The sequence below is a fragment of the Salvelinus sp. IW2-2015 genome, linkage group LG32 (assembly GCF_002910315.2).
Source record: "Salvelinus sp. IW2-2015 linkage group LG32, ASM291031v2, whole genome shotgun sequence".
In the NCBI taxonomy this organism is placed as follows: Eukaryota; Metazoa; Chordata; class Actinopteri; order Salmoniformes; family Salmonidae; genus Salvelinus; species Salvelinus sp. IW2-2015.
The window spans coordinates 9,687,436-9,710,500 of record NC_036871.1 but is presented as its reverse complement, the minus strand read 5'-3'; the positions used below and the strand labels follow the sequence as shown (position 1 = coordinate 9,710,500).

Here is a 23,065-nt window from a genome sequence, read left to right as displayed (position 1 = left end):
AGGAAGGAGGCTATGCAGCAAGTAAGGTCAGAAACAAGCATGTAATTCTCCTTCTGTAACCTTTTGACTTGAGTGACTTGCAGCTCTTTGGTCAGAGCCAACTGAAACAGTACGGACAAACTAAATCTTATTTTGTGATAAAGGAAATTGGCATCATGAGCTGCTTCCTGGACTGGGGTAATATTTAGGCTGTGTTTGAGGGACTTCCCTTCTGCAGACTAGAGGTAGCATACAGATTATGACTTTGGGTAGCCTATAACCCACTAGCTGGGACATTGGAGAACGCTCCACACATAACAGTGGAGAACGCCCCACACATAACATTGGAGAACGCCCCACACAATAACCAGTTCAGTTGGTCAAACAAACACACAGAAACCATTCCCCCAAATCAAGCCTAAAGGTATGTTACCAGCTCACACCCACTGACCCTCTCTCTCTCTCGCTCTGTATAAAGGGCTATACGTGGAACCCAAAAGGATTCTACCTGGAACCAAAAAGGGTTATTCAAAGGGTTCTACTGGAAGAACCCTTAAAGGTTCTAGATAGCTCCTTTTTTTGTGTGTGTAAATAGATGTTTACACACTAAGATTCCCAACGTTCACACTAGAAGTGAGTAATAGGAGAGATATGTGCCCTGCACTGGTTGGGAAGTGCTATATAGCATGTGTTCCTGTGAATGAGGGTATACAACCCACAGGAGGAGCAAACCCACACAAAGGCATGGTAAACTAAAACAGATGCTATGGGAAAGTAGCTGGTCAATGCCAGTAAGAGATTTTCAGTTCCCTGGGTCAACCGAAAAACAATCCTCTCAGAATGGCCTCTGACGATACCAAAAACTCAAAGAGCTGAAGGCTTCACTGTGAAAGGATGACTCACCAAATTTAGCTCCAAATTCAATTTAACTTTCTGAGAACTGGCTGTTCACTTCTTAAAGACTCCCTCGTGATCTGCAGTGATTACAGTCTGTCTGGTAGAAACTCCCTCTGAAGTAAAACATTTTTTTATTTAAAAAAAAAATTGGACCAGTTGATTTAATAACGACTGGAAAAATATGCAAAAGTCAGCATCAGCTTTTACCATGGTAATTTCAGGACCAGTGAACTGCATTCCTATTCAGAAATGATGTGTCTAATTCAACATAACCCACATGTTGGTGTTAAGAGATATGCTGTACAGAAGTTTGATAGACTGATAATGGGTCCATATGCAAATTATACTGTTTCAGTGAAACCACAGAAAGCGCATGTCCCAAAACAACCCAAAACATGTATCTACACAGCAACCAGCAATAGGGGAAGCATCTGTGCTACTGTCTTTGTGTTTGATATCCGATTACAAGAGGAAGTACTTTTGTCTCTCACGATAGACTCACTATGACTGTGATGGCTGCAGAGCTGTCACAGAGAAAGCTCACGGTCTTTGAAGCACGAGGGGAAAGTGATGTCACTGCAGGACTGGATGGCAGTCGTCTGCCTGACCGGAATGTTGTGTGCCACACATTGATAGGACTTCCGTTCCCAAAAGGCACCCGAGTCCCTACATGGTGCCCATAGGACTCTGGTCAAAATAAGGGACGCAGACAGGGAGTTGATACAGAGTATTACAGACCCTGAGGGACAATGCAACCACCTCACCACCCTGGCTTTAGGGATTTGCCTCGCTAAGCCACCCACTGTCTGCCATAATATGGTCCGATCGAAATATGCTCACACTTAATAAACGTGTTATTACACATCACTTCACAAACAGCACTGAAGCATGTGCTTGTTTGTAATGTTAGCTACATAACCTAATGCCTCCTGAAATTGATTTCGACTCAAAATGAACGTTGGACTTCATGACGAGTCCAATGAACCCAATGAACTTGAAAAGCAGGCGTAAAATGCTGATTTGCCTGAGGTTTATGCCTTGGAACCATGGTTAGTAAAAATGACACAGTAATGAATATTCTGCATTCTCTTCARGCCTTGACTGCTCAGACAGCAATGTGGCTGCACCACAAGCACAACCGGATAAGCATCCCCCTCAACCAAAGACCCCGCCGTGGAAGTKTCCAAAACGACCATGAGAAGTTTTTTTTAGATAGAGGGTCAATGGGAGTCAACGACAATACTAAGGGAACACAGAACAGGCGCATTCGCTCACACACACACACACTTCAGTTTGCTCCTCCAGCAAGCAAACAGATAGCCAATGTGTCCTCAACTAGCTTCTACCTGAAAGTCTGCCAATAATACATTCTTAGGCAGAGTATAGCAAATTCCATGCTTCTCTAAACTCTATGAATGAACCCCTTCATTTCACCATTAACTATGACCTATCACAAATCAGTTTTCTTGATGCGATGATTATTAGGGACAAAACCTCCCTCTCTACAGATTTCTATATTTTAACCCAACGGACAGGAATACCCTCCTTAGAGGTGACAGCTTTCATCTACGTCCACGTAATAAAAGTCAATTCAGTCCGCATCAGAAGAATATGCAGCTCCGATGCTTCTTACCAGAAACAGACCAGGGACCTCACACAAAGGTTTAAGGAAAGRGGGTACAAAGACAATTGGGTAAAACATGCCAATGATCGTTTTGAAGGACTAACACAGTTGGAAAGCTTTCAACCAAAAGTTAAAGAAAAAGCAGAACATGTCCCATCATGCTTCACMCAACACTCACCATTGGGGAAGGCATTTAAGGACGATTATCAGGAAAAWTTKACTCACAATTGAAACCCATTTTTAAATATCCCCCACATATATAGTCTTTTAAAAGACCCCCAAATGTGAGAGACATTGTGGTTTAAATCTGATTACCCTCCAGAGAAAAGGGAAACTTTCTTGGACAAGGTTCCGGAGGGTAATTACAAATGTAGCCAATGTGTTCAGTGCAGCTTCACGTACAAATGCAACTCATTTACTCACCCCAGCACAGGACAACGATAAAAGATCAAGGGCCTGATTACCTGCATGTCCACCAATGTTATTTACATGTTGAAATGTTCTTGTGGTCTGTCTTACATGGGGAATACCCATAGAAGCCTTATTAAGACACGTATCAGTGAGCACCGCAGCAATATACAGACAGGTGAGACAAAAATTCCGGTTGCTGCTCATTTTGTACAAGTTGGACATCCTATTAGTACTCTGCGATACATTGGAATATAAATGGACAAGATGTCACACAGGGGAGGGGACATTGAGAGGAAACTTCTTCAAAGTGAATCTTTCTGAATCCACAGGTTCAACACACTGTCTCCTCTTGGCCTTAACGAGGAGTTTGACTTAAAACCGTTTTTATCGTTTTAAAATGACCAAATTGTGATTTTTTTTATCCTAAATGAATAATTGTATGTATATTACTATAAATATTGATCACATTCCTTGTGTATGATCATACATTTTGATACATTGAATGTTAATATTGTGAAACTGATACATTTTTTACCTGCTGTTTCAGGAAGTGATGTCACTGAGAACTGCCCCTATATATAGGACCTTCCACCCCCACCTGGGATATGGATGCCTGATGAAGACCTACGGGTCAAAACGTTGTTATAAATAAATATCACCTGGGAGCATGAGCAGCATTTTCCTTTGTTTTCCCAGGGCATAGCCAGGTAGCCAAAATAATGGCATGGCCAGCATTTTTATACATGACCCTAAGCATTATGGGATGTTCATTTCTTAATTAACTCAGGAACAACACTTGTATAGAAGCACCGGCTGTCAATATACTCTGTATCCCTCATTTACTCAAGTGTTTCCATTACTCTGGCTGTTACCTGTAGCTTGAATAGGTAGGTATTTCGTTGTGTTTTAAACAAGGAAATTGAAGCTGCCTCCTTGAAGTGTAGGTAGAGCATTCCAGAGCGGAGGGGCCACATGTGAGAAGGCCCCGTCACCCATGCTGCAAAGGTTTGTGGCTGGTGTTTCCACGTTGTTTGAGTCTGATGATCATAGTGTATCTTCAGAAGTTGGCATATGTATTTAGGTGCATCACCCTTGAAGGCCTTAAAGGCAGTGGTGGAAAAAGTACTCAAAGTAAAACTAAATGCTATACATCAAATCCCTTATATTAAGCAAACCAGATGGCACAATTTTTATTTTACGGCCAGGGGCACACGCCAACACTCAGACATAATTTACAAATGCATTATTTGTGTTTTGTGAGTCCGCCAGATCAGAGGCAGTAGGGAAGACATAGTGGAAAAAGTACCCAATTGTCATAGTTGAAGTCATAGTTGAAGTAAAGATACCTTAATAGAAAATGCCTCAAGTAAAAGTCACCCAGTGAAATACAACTTGAGTAAAAGTCTAAAATGATTTGGTTTTAAATATACTTAAGTATCAAAAGTAATTTCAAATTCCTTTTATTAAGCAAAGCAGACGGCCACATTTTCTAGTTTAAAAAAAAGGTATTTACAGATAGCCAGGGGCACACTCCAACACTGTGTTTAGTGAATCTGCCAGATGAGAGGCAGTAGGGATGACCAGAGATGTTCTCTTGATAAGTGTGTGAATTTGAATATTTTCCTATCATGCTAAGCATTCAAAATGTAACTAATTATTTTGGGTGTCAGGGAAAATGTATGGAGTAAAAAATACATTTTCTTTAGGAATGTAGTGAAGTAAAAGTAGTCAAAAATATAAATAGTAAAGTACAGATACCCAAAAAACTACTTAAGTAAAAATACTTTAAAGTACTACTTAAGTAGTTTACAGAACTGTGAAGATAATACATTATATTGATAGGTATGGAATTGGACCATATTGCTGGCCTGCCTGGGTATTCAAAATCTAACGAGTACTTTTGGGTTTCAGGGAAAATGTATGGGAGTAAAAAGTATGTCATTTCTTTAGGAATGTAGTGGCGTAAAAGTAAAAGTTGTAAAAAAATATGAATACTCAAGTAAATTACAGATACCCCTAAAAAAAACTTAAGTGGTACTTCAAAGTATTTTTACTTAGTTACTTTACACCATTGGTTAAAGGTGAGCAGCAGAATCTTACATGTGGTCCTGTATTGAACAGAAAGCCAATGGAGGTTGAATAAAACAGGGGTGATGTGAGTTTTTTGGTGTAGTTTGTGAGCATCCTGTCAGCTGCATTCTGGATCATCTGGAGTTGAGACGCGCCTTACTGGGATGCCAGTCAGCAGTGCATTACAGCAGTCAAGCTGAGATGTTACCAGGGCATGCACAAGCTTCTCAGCATTTGCAACGGACAAGAAGGACCTGATTCAAGTGATGTTGCGCAGGTGGAAAAATAACACTCATGATGTTGCAGATGTCTGCTTCAAATGAGGATAGGGTCTAAACACCAAGGTTTCTGCAGTGGGGGAAGCTTTGATGGTGTCATCAGCTAGAGAAAGAAAGTGCTCATCTTGCTCCATGCACTCTTGGAGCCAATAAGCACAAGCTCTGTTTTAGTGCAATCAACTTTTAGGAAGTTCAACTGCATCCATCTCTTGATTGCATCTGAACAGTTTGTCAGTTTGGTTGTTACACTCTGTGTCCACTTTTGTCCTCACGTACACTGACTGTACAAAACATTAGGAACATCATCCTAATATTGAGTTGTACCCCCTTTTGCCCTCAGAATAACCTCAATTCATCGGGCATGGACTCTACAAGGTCTCGAAACCATTCAACTTGACACAACTCTCTCTTTTCAGGGATGTCTCTGTACTGTGCCATGCATGGAAGCCGAACTAGAAGGGTTCATGCAGATTGTTGGTAGAAAGTTACAGTAGTTATGTAGCTGTATTGAGACCACACTTTCAAGGACCTTTGATGGACAGGGCAGGTGGAAATTGATATGTAATTGTTAAGAGTGTTGGGGTCCAGTCCAGGTCTTTTCAAGGTTGGTATAATGGAGGCAGTTTTCAGGGAATTAGGCACAGTGCTTGAATTAGGTAAGTGATTTACACTACCGGTCAAAAGTTTTAGAACACCTACTCATTCAAGGTTTTTTCTTTATTTTGACTATTTTCTACATTGTAGAACAATAGTGAAGACATCAAAACTCTGAAATAACATATGGAATCATATAGTAACCAAAAAGTGTTAAACAAATCAAAATATATTTTTTAAAGTAGCCACCCTTTGTCTTGATAACAACTTTGCACATTCTTGTCATTCTCTCAACCAGCTTCACCTGGAATGCTTTTCTAACAGTCTTGAAGGAGTTCCCAAATATGCTGAGCACTTGTTGGCTGCTTTTCCTTCACTCTGCGGTCCAACTCATTTCAAACCATCTCAATTGGGTTGAGGTCGGGTGATTGTGGAGGCCAGATCATCTGATGCAGCACTCAATCACTCTCCTTCTTGGTCATATAGCCCTTACAGCCTGGAGGTGTGTTGTGTCATTGTCCTGTTGAAAAACAAATCATAGTCCCACTAAACCCAAACCAGATGGGATGGCGTATCGCTGCAGAATGCTGTGGTAGCCATGCTGGTTAAGTATAAATAGTGGGACTAGTGCCTTGAATTCAAAATAAATCACAGACAGTGTCACCAGCAAAGCACTCCCACACCATATCACCTCCCCCTCCATGCTTATGGTGGGAATTACACATGCGGAGATCATCCGTTCACCCACACCGCGTCTCACAAAGATTGGAACCAAAAATCTCCAATTTGGACTCCAGACCAAAGGACAAATTTCCACCGGTCTAATGTCCATTGCTCATGTTCCTTGGCCCAAGCAAGTCTCTTCTTCTTATTGGTGTCCTTTAGTAGTGGTTTCTTTGCAGCAATTCGACCACGACGGCCTGATTTACACAGTCTCCCCTGAACAGTTGATATGTGTCTGTTACTTGAACGCTGAAGCATTTATTTGGGCTGCAATTTCTGAGGCAGTTAACTAATGAACTTATCCTCTGCAGCAGAGGTAACTCTGGGTCTTCCATGCCTGTGGCGGTCCTCATGAGAGCCAGTTTCATCATAGCGCTTGATGGTTTTTGAGACTGCACTTGAAGAAACTTTCAAAGTTCTTGAAATGTTCCATATTGACTGACCTTCATGTGTTAAAGTAACGTCATTTCTCCTTGCTTATTTGAGCTGTTCTTTCCATAATATGGACTTGGTCTTTTACCAAATAGGGTTATCTTCTGTATACCACCCCTACCTTGTCACAACACAACTGATTGGCTCAAATGCATTAAGAAGGAAAACATTCCACAAATTAACTTAAGACACACCTGTTCATTGAAATGCATTCCAGGTGACTACCTTATGAAGCTGGTTGAGAGAATGCCAAGAGTGTGCAAAGCTGTCATCAAGGCAAAGGTTGACTATTTGAAGAATCTCAAATATATTTGGATTTGGTTAACACTTCTTTGGTTACTACATGATTCCATGTGTTATTTAATAGTTTGTCTTCACTATTATTCTACAATGTAGAAAATAGTAAAAATAAAGTAAAATCCTTGAATGTTTAGGTGTTCTAAACCTTTGGACCAGTAGTGTATGATTTTGGTTATAGTTGAACTGAGAAGAGTGAGCCTGGATTTTATGAGCGCTGTGGGAATAGGGTTCAAGGGGCAGATATTTGACTTCATATTTTTTACAATTTAGGATACAGATGTTGGAGGTGTCAATGAGAATTTGTTGAAACTGCAGCTGGGAGGCTCAGTATGAAGCAGAGGGGCAGGTCCCAAGCAAGGGGTCATTTGTACAGTACATGTCCTTGATTTTGGATTGGAAAATGTCAAGAAAATTCTTGGATTGCTCAATGGAAGAGTTATCTGGGGGTTTAACATTTCTTTCCAACAGAAAATAGCATTCTGTGGTTCCCCTCACCATTTGAAATGAGATTGGTATAGTATAACTTATGTGCAGTGGTCAGTGCCTCTTTGTATTCAGTCCAATGATATGGCATGCAGTTAGGTTCGTTTTCCTCCATATTCTTTCCAGTTTACACTCAGCAGCAGAATGTAGATATCTCCAGAGTTATTAATGTGGCAATGATATTAATAACTGTGCACAGTCCCTGGTTATATTGTTCAACTGCCATTTCAAGTGAGGGAAGTAATTGCACATCAGATAATGCTTCTGCAAATGAGTGGGAGTGACTGATATCCTTCCGGAATCTGAAATCTGTCTCTTTTTAAACAGTGCTGGTATCGGGATGGAGGCAGTCAAGAGAAGGGCCCTATTGTCAGATAAGCCCAACCCRGGTAGCACATCTGGTTCCTTGGAATTTGTGGGAACGTACGTTTTTAGTTTCCCCATCGGTTCTGGGATTGAAGCCATAAGTTTCCTGAGCAGTAAAACTGAACGTTTTCAAACGTTCTGAGGACGGAAGTGAAAACGTTGCTTGTTCTTGGAAGATACATTTTTAGGTTGTTGGGAGGTCCTAAGAACGTTTTTACTATGGTTCCATTAAAGTTTTTTCTGGGAGGTTTTATTAACGTTCCGAGAATGGAAAACATAGTATGCCATGTTTTTTTTTAAACTCATACAAAGCTGTTCATTTTAGTCTATTCAAACAGACCCCATTTCAAAGGAAACAAGCACTCATTAAGATCAGGTGTGGCCAATTAGTAAGCGTGGCCAACCCACCTGAACACACTTAACAAGATAAAGGATAGAGAGTTTTGTTGAGGCTGATAACGGAATGTATGTTTTTAATTAACATTCTTAGAACGTTCTTTGAATGTTACTAATGTTTTCTTGTGGTTATGAAAAATTATCTTAATGTTCTGAGAAAATTACTTTAAATAGAACCATTAGGAAACCTGTAGAAACGTTATGCTAAAGTACTGAAATTCCCACAGAAGAACCTTGTTCCTAATATTCTCTGAACAATTTGACAACATTACTTTAAATAGAACCATGAGGAAACGTTATGCTGAAGTACTGAAATTCCCACCTAAAACATATGGTTCTCAGAACGTTATGTGCTAGCTGGGATGTCAACTGAGGTCAGATCCCTGAGGTCCACTCCAGGAGCCTCATTTATAACCTTTGTAAATTGCGTACAACCAGTGGCGGATTTAGGTATGGGCAGCCGGCCAGGGCGGCATCTTGCCAGGGGCGGCACGTGGCAGCTGCACCAAAAAATTCGGAATGGTGACATTTGCGCCATCGGTTTTCTATTGCTCATTTGCATGTCACGTCAATGATATCATGTCACCGTGTGGAACTGTGGATCAATTAACCTTGTCGGACTGGACGCCCTGATTCTAGTTTGTGAGGTAGGCAGGCTATTGCCTGGGAAGGTCTCCGACTCAGAAGTGCGAGATGGGGAGGGGGGTGTGGGTAGGTTGACCTCAGGTCTCCCCACTGGAAGCTTGAGGTAGGGGGAGCAGGCATATCTATCAAATAGCACACTAACTTTGTACAGTACTAATGCTTCCAAATAAACCACAATTCCTTCATAATACCGTGAATATATAGTTTCACAGACATATTGTTGCATTTTTTTCTGGTTTGTGCAAAATTGTTAAGAATAATATAAAACAAGTCCGCACACCACCAAGGTGAATTGGGTTTTGTCTTGACTCTTGGTTGACAGTGTTGGAGGATGGGTAATGTATTGATGCTCAAGTGCCAAATCAAATTTGTTTCTATTTGTCTTTGGTACTTATTATTTGTATATATTTTTATATTGATATAGTTTTATATCAATATAAATAAAAAATATATATATATATTTTACAGTTAGTGCAGAATGGTGTTTTTTTTTTGGGGGGGGGGGGGGGGGGTCGCCCAGGGAGCCATACAAACTAGAACCGCCACTGCGTACAACATTTCTGAAAAGTCCGCGCACATACAAAAATATTGAAATGTATAAACGCACGTCATACATACGCATGTTCCTCGTTATAACTCACACCCATCATAAAACGGTGCACGCGCGAACAAGCATTAAAACTCCACCTGGAAAACGCCTCCATTCGCCTTTTATGGTGACAATAACGCTCTTTATTTGCTGTATAATCTGGAATTTATTGGCAATAGGCCACTGCATGAAAAAAGCGAATTGTTGTTCAATATTTAGTTTATTGGGTTTATATGTCCTGCCTTTGTACAGGCTATAAGATTAAATAGGCAGCCATGTCGCGCTCCTATCGTACAGCAATACGATTCTGTAGCCTACCCAACTGTCAAATATTTTACATAAACTACCGGGGTCTATTTACTGTGTAGTCAGAATGTTTTCTTTAGCAGTAATTTATACTGTATCTGGAAAATGACTGTCGGTTTCCGAAAGAAAAAAAAAGAAAAAATGTTCGTTGGAACGTTTGAATTCAGCAATGTTTTTGCATCAACCTTTCCACCAACGTAAATTGGGCATTGTTGGGCACGCTACTCAAATTATTTTTAATTACAGTACTTACAGTTCTATTTCTCTTGTGTTTCTGTTCAAGTTAACTTTTTTTGTTGTATAAATATGTTTTATAGTTCTGCTGATATTCATTACTGCATTGTTGGGAAAGAGCACGCAAGAAAGGAATGTCACTGCAGCCTACTTGTGCACATGACAATACAAACTTGATACATATGCCTACTTCAATGAAGATCAGCTGTTAAATTCGACTGTATACAAGTGTTATAAACCACACTACCTATAACATTGCAAAACTTGAAATACATATAGCCTATCTATTTACTAGGCTATTAGGTCCAATTAAATGAGAGATGTGCATGGTCATTTGTCCTTCCGGGAATATGAACCCATCACGGCCAGAAAAGGTGAGGTATATATTCTGCAATGGTTATGAAATTAAAATAAAATAGGAAAAATATTCCTATGTCTAATTATTTTAGAATCTAAAAAAAGAAGACAGATTTTCGCTCCTCTCACTAATGGTTGCATATTTGTTTATATGTTTTCCTGTTTTGACTTTTATTTGTTATTAATAAGCTTTTCATCATATCCCCCATTTGCACAAAATACTTACTTGCCAGCTTGCAGTAGCCTACAATACCACCAGCAGATGTGCATATGCATGGTCTAAATTTTACAGGGAGGCGAGCACATTCTCATGTCAAATTGCATCCTGCCTAAGAACAGCCCTTAGACGTGGTATATTGGCCATATACCACACCTCCTCAGGCCTTATTGATTAAATATCCATGGCGAGTCCTCTATCTCTATGACAACATATGGGCATTATGATCCTATTGATAATTACTTGAGTGCTGCCAGCTGTGGGCAAACCCAACCCATGGAAACTGTTACAGTAGCCTTCATTCCATGACATACCATTTTTTTTCTATCATCTCATAAACCTCAGTTTTGGACGAGATTGACTTTATGACCAAAATGATCCTATTTACACTTTGTAGTCAATGTTGACACCAGAATAAATGTCTGACTCATATTGATGCCACAGGCCATTTTCAAAGTGAAAAGTTGCTTTTTAGGGGCAGTCGCTCTTTTAAAAAAAGAGACACATTCAAACGAGGCAGGGTTTCCTATTGGAATAGGCTTTACTATCCCACCTCCTCTGTGGCCAGTGTTGTGTGGCTGAGCATTGTGCTGAATGCCAAGGGGCACGGCCTGGTTAAGTAGCATGTAATAATTTGGCTGTTGCCAAGTCCCTGTCAAGCATAGCAAATCTATATTTCTATCTACAATGGGAGGGGGGGTGGGTCAAATAGATAGCTGTTTGAATTTGGGATGGAGCCAACTTCTTCAGTGCAGAATCTGTCATTGTCAAAACAAAATCTGCAGAGTTCTGCTTGATCAAATGGCGCCCAGTCAAAACCATACGGTACCTTAAATAGTCAACATTGCAGAGTTTGGAGTGCTCATCACTGAACGGTTCAATACATTTAGTTTATTTTTCCTCATTAGAATACCTCCATTTTAAGTAGGCCACAAATCCCTTGCCACGTATAAAACAATGGTGACAACAACTGAAGATGTTCTTTTGCAGAGCTGTAGTTTCACTGTTGTAACTGGGACAACCAGTACCAGATGTGGTGAGTAGGCGTGTGGCACAGGAACCACCCACACTTCTCTCTTTCACATCTACCTCAAATCCCCCCCAAGCCTGCACGAACCACTGTACTCATGCATTTTCAACCATCTATGAGCTCAATGCAAGAGGGTCCTTTCTCACCTACATGTATCACTACATAAGCAAATGTCAGCATCTTACAAATGCCTCAAATTTAAAACGTTACTATACACACACACACACACACACAGTCAAAGAATGACAACAGTGGGAAGTTAGAAGCGGAAGACAGGAGTTTATGTATAGAATTCGAAATTTGAATAATAAAAAAAAGACGTATTAGGTTGCTTCTGCAGCACAAGCAATTTTCAAAATGTGACCACATCTTCCTTTACTGAGAGCTGCACACTCACATCCTCCACCTTAGTAATCCACGACAGTGAGAGTGGAAGAGGAAGAGAGGAGGAAAAGAGAGAGAAAGTGAGAGAGAGACACACAGATCTACACTACGATCAAGTACTAAAACAGCTTGTTAGTGGTGGCTGGAAGAAACAGATCCGCACCCAAAAACCATTCAGTACAAAAGATTCACTGATCAAGAGCACCAATTAAAACGCGTCACAGTACTAACAATGTAATTTAAAAAAAAGGGCCAACGCTGCTTCTTTTGGAGAAGAGGTTTTGTTATCCCACAGAGAAAGACATGCAGGCTGGTTGCTAACGGTGATGTCCATGTTCTGTTTTTGTATGAAGTGTCAACAAACATTACACCCCCCGCCCCCACCCACAGAAAAAAAATGGCATTTTTCCAGTAACCTTCAGAAACAAATGGCACGGGCCGAAAGGGCGGGGAGTCTGTTCAAACACACAGGCAGACAAACACACAGACACAAAGGCAGACAGACAGCTTTGTGTGGATCCTACTGCACCATGTCCAAATAGCAAACCCACATTTGTACATCAAGCATTGTGCTTCGTGTAGCGGTATCCTGCTGTGTGTGTATGTGTTACATTTTGATTGTATGTTTTTTTGCGTGTCATGACATTGATGTTACGCTGCTGCAATTCATTAGGTTTGTAAACGTCAATTATACATTTCATAGGTCCCCTATCATCAGTGGAATTTTAATTCAGTAAAATCTACTTTTTCCTCTTTGTAAAGAAATAAGTAGGAATATCATATGTATTCAATTAGTGTGCATGTGTTGAGCACAGAAAAATCACAATAATGTAGCTTACAATCTTGTTACCGAAAATATTATTTTTCTCTAGTTTGAACTTCCCATCAACTCTAACTTGAGTGTTGAACATTTGACTTATCCACAAGAGTTTGGGATCCTAAAAATACTAATTCTACACAACTTCTTGTTATTTAAATCCCTCTGGGCTCCCAATCAAATGCAGCAAGTCAGGCTGTCATTTTGTTCCAACATGACCACCGTCTAGACCACAAATTCTTCGTTGGGCCTTGCAAGTTCCCCTTGCAACATGACTCCGCAGTCCAGCACACAGATGCCAAAAGCATCAAAGAGAAGTTCAGGTAAAAAAAAATGTGCATTTTCTTTTGCTAAAATAACAAGTAGTAATATTTAAATATCAAAAATGGATTCTACCAAAAATGATTTAATTTAATTCAGATTGAAAATAGATAAAATACACATTTATACTTAAAAGATATACTGTGAGCTCCAAAAGTATTGGGATATTGACATTTTTTGTTGTTGTTTTGGCTCTATATTCCAGCACTTTGGATTTGAAATTATGGAATGATTATGACGTTAAAGGGCAGACTGTCAGCTTTGAGGGTATTTTCATCCATATCTGGTGAACCGTTTAGAAATTACAGCACTTTTTGTACATAGTCCCCCCATTTTACGGGACCAAAAGTATTGGGACAAATTCACTTATGTGTATTAAAGTAGTTAAACATTTAGTATTTGGTCCCATATTCATAGCACGCATTGACTACATCAACCTTGTGACTCTACAAACTTGTTGAGTGCATTTGCTGTTTGTTTTGGTTGCATTTCAGATTATTTTGTGCCCAATAGAAATTAATGGTAAATAATGTATTGTCCTTTTGGAGTCACTTTTATTGTAAATAAAAATGGAATGTTTCTAAACACTTCTACATTAAGTTGGATGCTACCATGATTACGGATAGTCCTGAATGAATTGTAAATAATGACGAGTGAGAAAGTTAGACGCACAAATATCATACCTCCCCCTGCCCCAAAACATGCTAACCTCCCCTGTTATTGTAATGGTGAGAGCTTAGCATGTCTTGGGAGTATGATATAAAATGCTATCCTCCCCTGTTATTGTAATGGTGAGAGCTTAGCATGTCTTGGGGGTATGATTTGTGCGTCTGTTTCTCACTCATCATTATTCGCGATTCATTCAGGACTATCCGTAATCATGGTAGGTGTAATCATTGCGTGCTAGGAATATGGGACCAAATACTAAACTTTTGACTACTTCAATACACATAAGTGAATTTGTCCCAATACATTTGGTCCCCAAAAATGGTGAGACTAAGTACAAAAAGTGCTGTAAATTTCTCAACGGTTCCCCCTTTATGGATGAAAATAGCCTCACATTAAAGCTGACAGTCTGCACTAACTTCACAGTCATTGTAACGTTTCCAAATCCAAAGTGCTAGAGTACAGAGCCAAAACAACAACAAATGTATCACCATCACATAACGTGTGTCTAGGTAAAAGAGCATGACCTTTGGCAGCCATATACAGGGCAAGCCTGAGCTGGATTGAAATGTAATGAAACCAATTCCTACCAGACAGTAGTGTGGCCTGACGCTTCATTCACAAACACACAAACAAACAAACCACACACTTAAATCTTCAAAAGTCTAAATGGGTCCCATTATTATACGTTCCCCCGTAGAACAGCATCCACCATCTTTAAGGTCCCCCTGAAAATGAAACACCGATATGGATTAGTGAAATAACAGGTGTCCATTGTGTCACCGGGAGAAAAAAATTCTGTTGATTAGAGCCTAAACGTAGAACAGCATTACTGTACTATTGTGAAGGAGTGCGCTCTTCACTACAAGGACATTGTTTAGTTCATGTATTTATTGGATAAACCAAGTTGTATGCAGAATCCCTTTCATTTGAACCATTCATCATTCCATGCAATTAATACTATAGCTACAATGTCAATTGCACAGAGTTGCATCGTTGGAAACGTAGGGCAAACTTTTTTTGCTTTGTGACCCACCAATTGAGGTGTTGTGAGTCGTGACCCACCATAAGGGTTGAGCGGTAAAAAATTAAAAACACACACAGATCAAAGCATAAGAAAAAAAGATAGAATTGTAGGAAATTAGTGTGGAAATTGCTATGCATTTTGACATGGCTGTTGTTCTCACGCTCAAAACATTACAACATTAAACGGGGGCTTTTAATTTGCGGATTGTAAATTCTCTAAGATTGTAGGCTATTATTGAAAAATGTATAGGTCCATTACTACATAGTTTTAGTCGTTTAAGTTCACACAAAAAATGTTTTCCTATCTCGAAAATGTATTTAAAAAAAAAAAATCTATGTCATCCCACGACTCACCTGGACCCTTGCCGCCACGTAGGGTGTTCAGTGCTGGTCTGGATGTAGCTAGATACGTTCAAGTCGCGTCGAGGACAATTTTAGCATTTTAGCTAACCCTTTCTCTAACCTTAACCAATTTGCCTAACCTGCTGCGTAAGTTCTCCTAACCTGCTACGAAAAGTAACTTCTGTTAGTCAAAACCGTCATGCATGTCCCTGAGAACAGCGTGGGTTCTGAATAATGTGACACTCCGTCAATTGCACCTCGTCCCTAATTGGTTCTGTGTCCTGTTTGGTTAATTAATTGAGTGGATGTTTGAATACAGGTGTGGTCCCTCTGACCTAATTATTGAAGGAACTGCTATTAACAGCAGGTGTGTCATTATTTGAGAGATCCTTGTGTGTGTGTGTGGTGTGTGTAAGGTGAGACACAGTTTTCGGTCTAGTTACAACGTTTTTTTGTTAAGAGCGTCAGCCGGCTCTCAACTACCTATACAAAAGCCATTAAACAAGCACCAACCATTTCATCAATCACCACAATTACACATTGCCAATGCAAAAACTACAGCTACGTGTACGACCTCATTTCATCCTTTGTACCCCAGAGAGAGTTTCTCATGCTAACCTGCAGTGTGAGGGTGTGCTCAGCCTCTCAGAGGCCCGCGGAGCCACAGAGGGACRGGTCCTCCTGCAGGGCAAGCGTCTGGTTGACAAACCGCAGCATGCCCGTCAGGGAGCTCATGTCCATCTCCTCCTGGGTCTCCTGCCTGAGGGTGGACTCTCTCTCCGGCTCTCTCTCCTCCCTCTCCTCCGACATTTTGTCCACCATGTAGGTGAGGGGGTTAAAGGAGAGGTCTGAGGCAGAGGTGGCCTCCAGTCGGCTGAGGCCCTGCCAGCTGTGGTCAGGCTGGTAAGGGGTGGGGGACAGAAAGGATGTGTCCCAGGGGAGGTGTTGACCCAGGGCTTCCCGTAACGTTGCCTTCAGGTTCTGAGGGAGATCAAGAGAGGAGTCCACACTGCTGCCCTCCACGGGCCAGTCTGGAGTGTGGGTTTGGGGTGGAGGGGAGTGGTGTTGTACGTGGGGGGATGAAGGGGAATGAGTGGGTGGTGGAGAAGGGTGGGAGAGTTTGTGAGGGGAGTGGGTGTGAGTGGGTGGGGAGGAGCAGGTGTGTTTATGAGGAGAGTGGGTGCATGAGTGAGTGTGTGGAGGAGAATGGTGGTGTGTGTGAGGGGGCGGAGGGGATGAGGGCAGGGTGATCTCTGGGTGAAGGTGGAACGTGGCGTGGTGGAGCTCTGTAGCTCTCTCCAGACTGGAAATTCTGGCCTGTAGGCGGGTGACTTCGGACTCCTGAAGGGATGAGAAGAGTCAGTCATTCAGTAGCTAGGATTTATTTTTTCCACCAGAGGTGTTTCCATCAAACTGACTTGTTGCGGATAAAAAGCTGTGTGACAAGGTAGGTCACATTAAAAGCACTTTCACGCGTAATTTCCAAATAATTTCCAAACCATTTCCAAATAAAAAAATMAACCAGAAGTTTTGGGGCATGCTCTAGACAAGAAGCAGGTTATATGGTGAGATCATTTTATTTGATAATTGGCAGCCAAGCACCTAGCATCATGTCACAAGCATTCAAATAATGGTCTACCCTCGATATTTAATGAAAATGTGCATGATCACCGTGCACTGAACCATGTGAAATTCATCATAACTAATTTAACCTGCCTATTAACTTTGAATGCTTTTCCACGTCATGGTGGTAAGCCTACAACGTAACATATCATTGCGTGACTCCAAGTTTACTTCGATATGATGGTTATCATATGAATATTTGTGCATAAAGGTGTTTCCACCGCAATTGTCGCATAATCCATTTCCAAATCCAAATTCTCCACCCTTGTCCAGCGGATTTTATTCTGTCAACATTAGGACATTTTTATTATAAATGGCCTGTTGTGACTTTTTTTTACACGTCAGGTAATTCATCCGCATGAAATGGTTGGATAGAAAGCTGGCTACTGACAATGAGGTAAAACTATCAGCTAGGCCAATAGTTAATAACATCAAATTAAATAAAGGCGCACCAGAAKAATTTAATTTTAAATGTAGGAACCAAAGTGTTGGTCAGTRTTTCCCAGGGGACCCTAATCACATTTGAATAGAAGCTGCYCTTATTCCTTCACCATTTCTTAATACCTTATAGAATGAATGAGGCAATTATTTCCTCTCTAAAAATATCCTCCATCTTGGAGGAAGACAGCACAATGAAACTGGAGTATATGTTCATGCCCAGTAGGGGGGGGKACGACGACGACACTTCACTAGCCCAGTCCCAGGCCTACTGTACTCTACCTTGATGAGCAGGGCCTCGCGGGCGCTCTGCAGGCTGGTCTGGGTGGCGTGGAGCTGGGCCTGCAGGTGGGCCGCCTGGGCCCTGGTATGCTCTAGCTGTAGCTGGCTCTGCTGCAGCCTGGAGGCCAGGTGCTCCTGGGAGCTCCGCAGGCTGCAGCTCATCTGCTCCGACACCTTCAGGAGCTGGCCCCGCGTCTGCTGCAGGGAGTAGAGCTGGGGGAGGGGCAACAGAGAAAGGAGGAGTTACAAGCGCGTACCGTAGGAACTTCCGCAGTTATTGCATGTGTAAAAGAACTGGTGATTWGGGAAATTACGAGAAACAAAGAAGTGAAAGAGGGACTGGGGAAGAGATTGATGAGGTTGGTATATACAGTAGTGTCCTCAAAGACTCAACTCTGGACATCGAAGCCAGTTCCACTGCGTTTTTTTCCCCCACCATTGTTCACCTGAGACACCAGGTGGGTGATACTAATTGTCAGGTGGGAACAGAAAAACAGCAGGCTTCGGACCTCGTAGAAAACCCCTGCAGTAGAGGATGACAGAAACGGAGAACAGTGGAGAAAGAGGAAGATGGGAGTGTGCGTGAGAGAGAACGAGACAGCCAAATGAACAGACAGAGATGGACAGAGGCTGTACTACATAGACACCCACAGTTCCTGGGGCCTCGTTGTACCTCCTTGCTGTGCTGTTCCCTCTCCTGCTCCAGCTCCTGCTGTAGGGAGGAGATGGTGACTTGCAGTCTGGCTTCCCCCTGGACCCAGCGGCCCTCCCTGGCAGACAGCTTCTCCTCTAAACTCCTCACCTGCGCCTCCTATATGAGACCCAACAACACAGTTAAGGTCATCATCTGGCCATAGAAGAATGAACAGAAATAACACAATTTGTTATTATGGATTAACAGCAAGAATACATGGATTTATTGGGCATTTACAGACAACAAAATGAAGGTTTCACCTTTTCTCTGGCATGTTGAGTGATGCTGTCCAGCTCTTCGGTCAGGCTCTCGCAGTGAGTCCGTGTGTCCCGCAGCTCTTGCGTTGTTCTCTGCAGCTCCTCCCGACACACACGCAGGTTCTGGACCTGCCCCAGAGAGTCCTGGAGCAAAAGGTCAAAGGTTAAATCAGACAGAGCCTAGACTGTCAGTCCATAGATTTTTTTTTTTTTTTTTTTCGAGCATTTACTTTATAGATTACTCCAAATAGACATTAAGATTGTCCAGGGTTCATTCTGTGGTTCATTCAAAAAAGTTCCCGAAAAGGGAACACTGAACAATGCATGATGTTCCATTATGAGGTTATCGATCCAGAAACATCTTGCCAACTGCTATAGCTTCTAAGTTGAATACTGTCGGTGGTATTTATTTAACTTCTCTGTTCAACCATCTACCTGTCCCTCCATGAGAATAATGATACCAGAAGTATTACCCATCTTTCCGTACTTCAACTTAACCCTCTATCTATCAACAGATCCATTCAATGCCTCATCCCACCGTACCTTCTCGGAATCCTCCTTCCCTTGTAGTTGTGCTTTTAGCAGGTCTAACCTCTCACTCAAAAACGCCACCTGGGAAGGCAAAAGATGAGGCGATAGTCAACTACAGTACTTCAGCTATAACGCTATAGCAGAATGGACAGTACTTGTAACGGGAATATGCTTCTCCAGGGGCAACAAATGACTCCGAATTACACAGGTGCGTGTGTAATGGGGCCTTTTACCCGTTTGTCTCGGTCTTTGACCTCTCCCTCTCTCTGGTCCAGAGTCTGCTGTAGGGCCTGAACCTTCTTGTCCATCTCCACCTTATGGTCTCTGATGGCCACGTCCAACTGGCCCAGCTGAGGAAGAGGGAGACACGCATAGGGAGAGAAGCTCTGGATTTCTTAGCATTCCAACCATTAAAGACCATGACCATATTCAAGTGGAATAAACCTCATAAAGCACACCATGCAATGAAATGTTGCCTCGGTTTAGTGTGTGTGTGTGTGTGTGTGTGTACGTACCAGCTGTGCTCTCTGCTGGAGCTCCCCCTGTCTCTCCTTCAATGCTGTGTCCATGTCCAACACCTCGTGGTTCCTCTCCTCCAACTCCCTCTGGCTTTCCCTGCAGCACACACACACACAGGCAGTGAAATCACTGTACACCAGGGGCATGTTCTATTTCACACAGAAGATCTCAACAGCTGATCGCAGCTGTGTAGCAGGCATTTTGTTTCACACACACACACACACAGGACTCAAAGGAAAACTACTTGAGACTGTAAAGCAGAGATATTGTGCGTGTTTGTGATCAGTGGTTTAGACTTCAATGTAGTTGATGTGCAAATCCCCTTGCATCCCAAATAACTACTCATTGTGCGGTCAAGACTAGTGATTCTGCGCCGTGCCTTGCTCAAACTGATCCCCTCAAACAGCTTTTTTCCCTTTTTTTTAGGCCTTTACTTTTACATACATTTCTTGAATTATACTGCATCAGTGGTTGAGGTTCAGCACTGTAGCTGCTCAATAGGGTTTACAGATCAGGTGTTACTGTACCTGTTATATATTTGAATGACAGTGAGAGATAATCCACTTGTAAAACTGTCAAAGCTTCACAATAATACCTAGCCATTACATTCACCTGATTAGAATGTTCCCTTAGACAGGTTGTGACACTGTCATATTGGCTGGTGGCATGTTGGGTGGGGAACAATTGTGTATTTGACAAAGACGTTTACCAGAAATTAACTGGTTGGTATCAGACGGAGGGTTTGAATCCATAGCAGACAGATACGAGTGATATTATAACTCCTGTTCTGTGTTCCTATTTACACAAAGAGATCATGTGTATAAAATGATTTACGACTCGTTTTATAAGTCCCGTGGGTGCTTGGTATCCGTGTGGGTCGTGTGTGTGTGTGCCACCAAAGCAACTGCTGTTTGTTCACTGACTGCAGCAAAGCCTCAAAACAATGCACAATTTATTATAAAAATACATTTAAACAAAATAATATAGCATGATACATATCATGAATGCCAGAGGCTAGCTCAGCCAGAGCCTAGCTCAGCCTATCCTCTTTAATAAAAAGTGACAGTTAAAGACGAAAAAGGTCACCCAAAATCAATTATTCTTAAACCTGACCAAAGAACGTCTAAACATATAGCAAGCCTCTGGCTGAGCTAGCCTCTGGCTGAGCTAGCCTCTGGCTGAGCTAGCCTCTGGCTGAGCTAGCCTCTGGCATTCATKATATGTATCATGCTATATTATTTTGTTGAAATGTATTTTTATAATAAATTGTGCATTGTTTTGAGGCTTTGCTGCAGTCAGTGAACAAACAGCAGTTGCTTTGGTGGCACACACACACGACCCACACGGATATCAAGCACCCACGGGACTCATAAAACGAGTCGTAAATCATTTTATACACATGATCTCTTTGTGTAAATAGGAACACAGAACAGGAGTTATAATATCACTCGTATCTGTCTGCTATGGAYTCAAACCCTCCGTCTGATACCAACCAGTTAATTTCTGGTAAACGTCTTCGTCAAATACACAATTGTTCCCCACCCAACATGCCACCAGCCAATATGACAGTGTCACAACCTGTCAAAGGGCACGTTCTAATCAGGTGAATGTAATGGCTAGGTATTATTGTGAAGCTTTGACAGTTTTACAAGTGGATTGTCTCTCACTCTCTTTCAAACATATAAGAGGATTGATTCAGTCTTCCCAAATCGCTCGTCAACGAGGTCTCAGACACAAATCCACAGCGCACGACCGGTCAGTGGTTGCCATGGTTACACAGTCCATTGAAAGTGCGTGTGACTTCCGGTGTGCGGGCAGCGCTTCTTCAATGATACGAATACCTTTACCTTCAAAACTGCTCTGCATTTTCTCTAAAACATGTACTTGGATTTTTATTTATGTGTCTGGAGTTTATTTTGTTTAGGAAGCATTTCCTAAAGATTTGAGGGGAGACGTGTTTTGTTCAGCAGAGCAACAAACGGACAACACCAGTCAAGGCCCCTCCCCCTGTCGGGAGGTTGGCAGAGAGAGGCTCACCTGAGCTCGGCGGACAATTTCTCCAGTGATGTCTGTCGTTCGTCTGCGCTGACCTGTGTGCGCTGTAACAGCTCTCTCAGCTCCTGTAGGTTCTCTAGGGTGTCGTGCATCTCACCGCGCACCCCCTGTAGCTGTCCCTCCAGAGTCTCCGCCCGCTGCACAGAGTTCTGCCTGTCCTCCTCGCAGCGGTGGAGCTTCTCCTCCAAGTCCACAACTGCAGGGGGGAGGAGGGGAGAAAGGACTTCCACGATGACTATAGATGTGGTAGAGAGGTCAGTGGAATGCAGACCRTGGGGGATATATACAGTAATCACGAAAAATCTAAATAAAATTGGCCCTAACTTTGATTGAATGAATGAAGAATTGAAGAAAGACAGAAACTAAAATAATCTCCAATCCCCCCTAGTGTGTTTTACCCGCGTCATTCTTCTTCTCCAGGAGGCCCTGGGTCTGCTGCAGGGTCTCCTCCATGCAGCTGAGCTGGGAGGACTTCATGCTGGCGTCCTTCCGCAGCCTTTGCAGCTCCTGCTCCATGGATGACAGCTCCCCACGACACCGATTCATCTCAGACGACAGCTGACTGGAATACACATGCGCACACAGTTAGCATACAAGTATCCTAACACGGATAAAATACATGTACAGTTACAGACATGCAGAGCTTCACACCCTGCACTCACACACATCCTAGACACCCTCCATCTGGCGCCTACCGAACTGTGCACAAATGTGCCCCCATTAGGGAATCCTCTCAGCAACCTAGACCACTGCACTACCCGCAAAACAAATGGAGCCAACTCAGGTTCTATGACTTGGACCGAACTAGAGTACTAACCGAGTAACCTGAWMTAGAGTACTAACYGATTAACCTGAACAACAGTACTAACCGAGTAACCTGAACTATAGTACTAACTGAGTAACCTGAACTACAGTACTAACTGATTAACCTGAACAACAGTACTAACTGAGTAACCTGAACTACAGTACTAACTGAGTAACCTGACTGAACAACCGGTTTACTAACTGAGTAACCTGAACAAACAGTACTAACTGAGTAACCTGAACTACAGTACTAACTGAGTAACCTGAACAATACGAGTACGTAACTGATAACCTGAACTACAGTACTAACTGAGTAAACCTAAACTCTTACAGTACTACTGATAACCTGAACTACAGTACTAACTGAGTAAACCT

The 23,065-nt window shown here is 42.0% G+C and overlaps 1 protein-coding gene across 5 annotated transcripts in view; it reads right to left on the bottom strand.

Moving 5' to 3' along the window:
• Positions 1-12,186: 12,186 nt before the first annotated feature.
• ccdc18 (coiled-coil domain containing 18) overlaps positions 12,187-23,065 on the bottom strand; it is a 46,687-nt gene continuing 35,808 nt past the window's right edge. For all 5 annotated transcript variants that reach the window (XM_023977825.2, XM_023977827.2, XM_023977828.2 and 2 more), the window contains 10 exons: positions 22,285-22,448; positions 21,869-22,082; positions 19,828-19,927; positions 19,546-19,662; positions 19,325-19,393; positions 18,785-18,925; positions 18,504-18,641; positions 17,831-18,043; positions 16,106-16,828; positions 12,187-14,847 (listed from right to left, as the gene is read on the bottom strand). In XM_023977825.2, the coding sequence (XP_023833593.1) occupies positions 16,133-16,828; positions 17,831-18,043; positions 18,504-18,641; positions 18,785-18,925; positions 19,325-19,393; positions 19,546-19,662; positions 19,828-19,927; positions 21,869-22,082; positions 22,285-22,448 (1,852 nt within the window). In that variant the 3' untranslated portion in view covers positions 12,187-14,847; positions 16,106-16,132. The remainder of the gene's footprint in view (positions 14,848-16,105; positions 16,829-17,830; positions 18,044-18,503; positions 18,642-18,784; positions 18,926-19,324; positions 19,394-19,545; positions 19,663-19,827; positions 19,928-21,868; positions 22,083-22,284; positions 22,449-23,065) is intronic.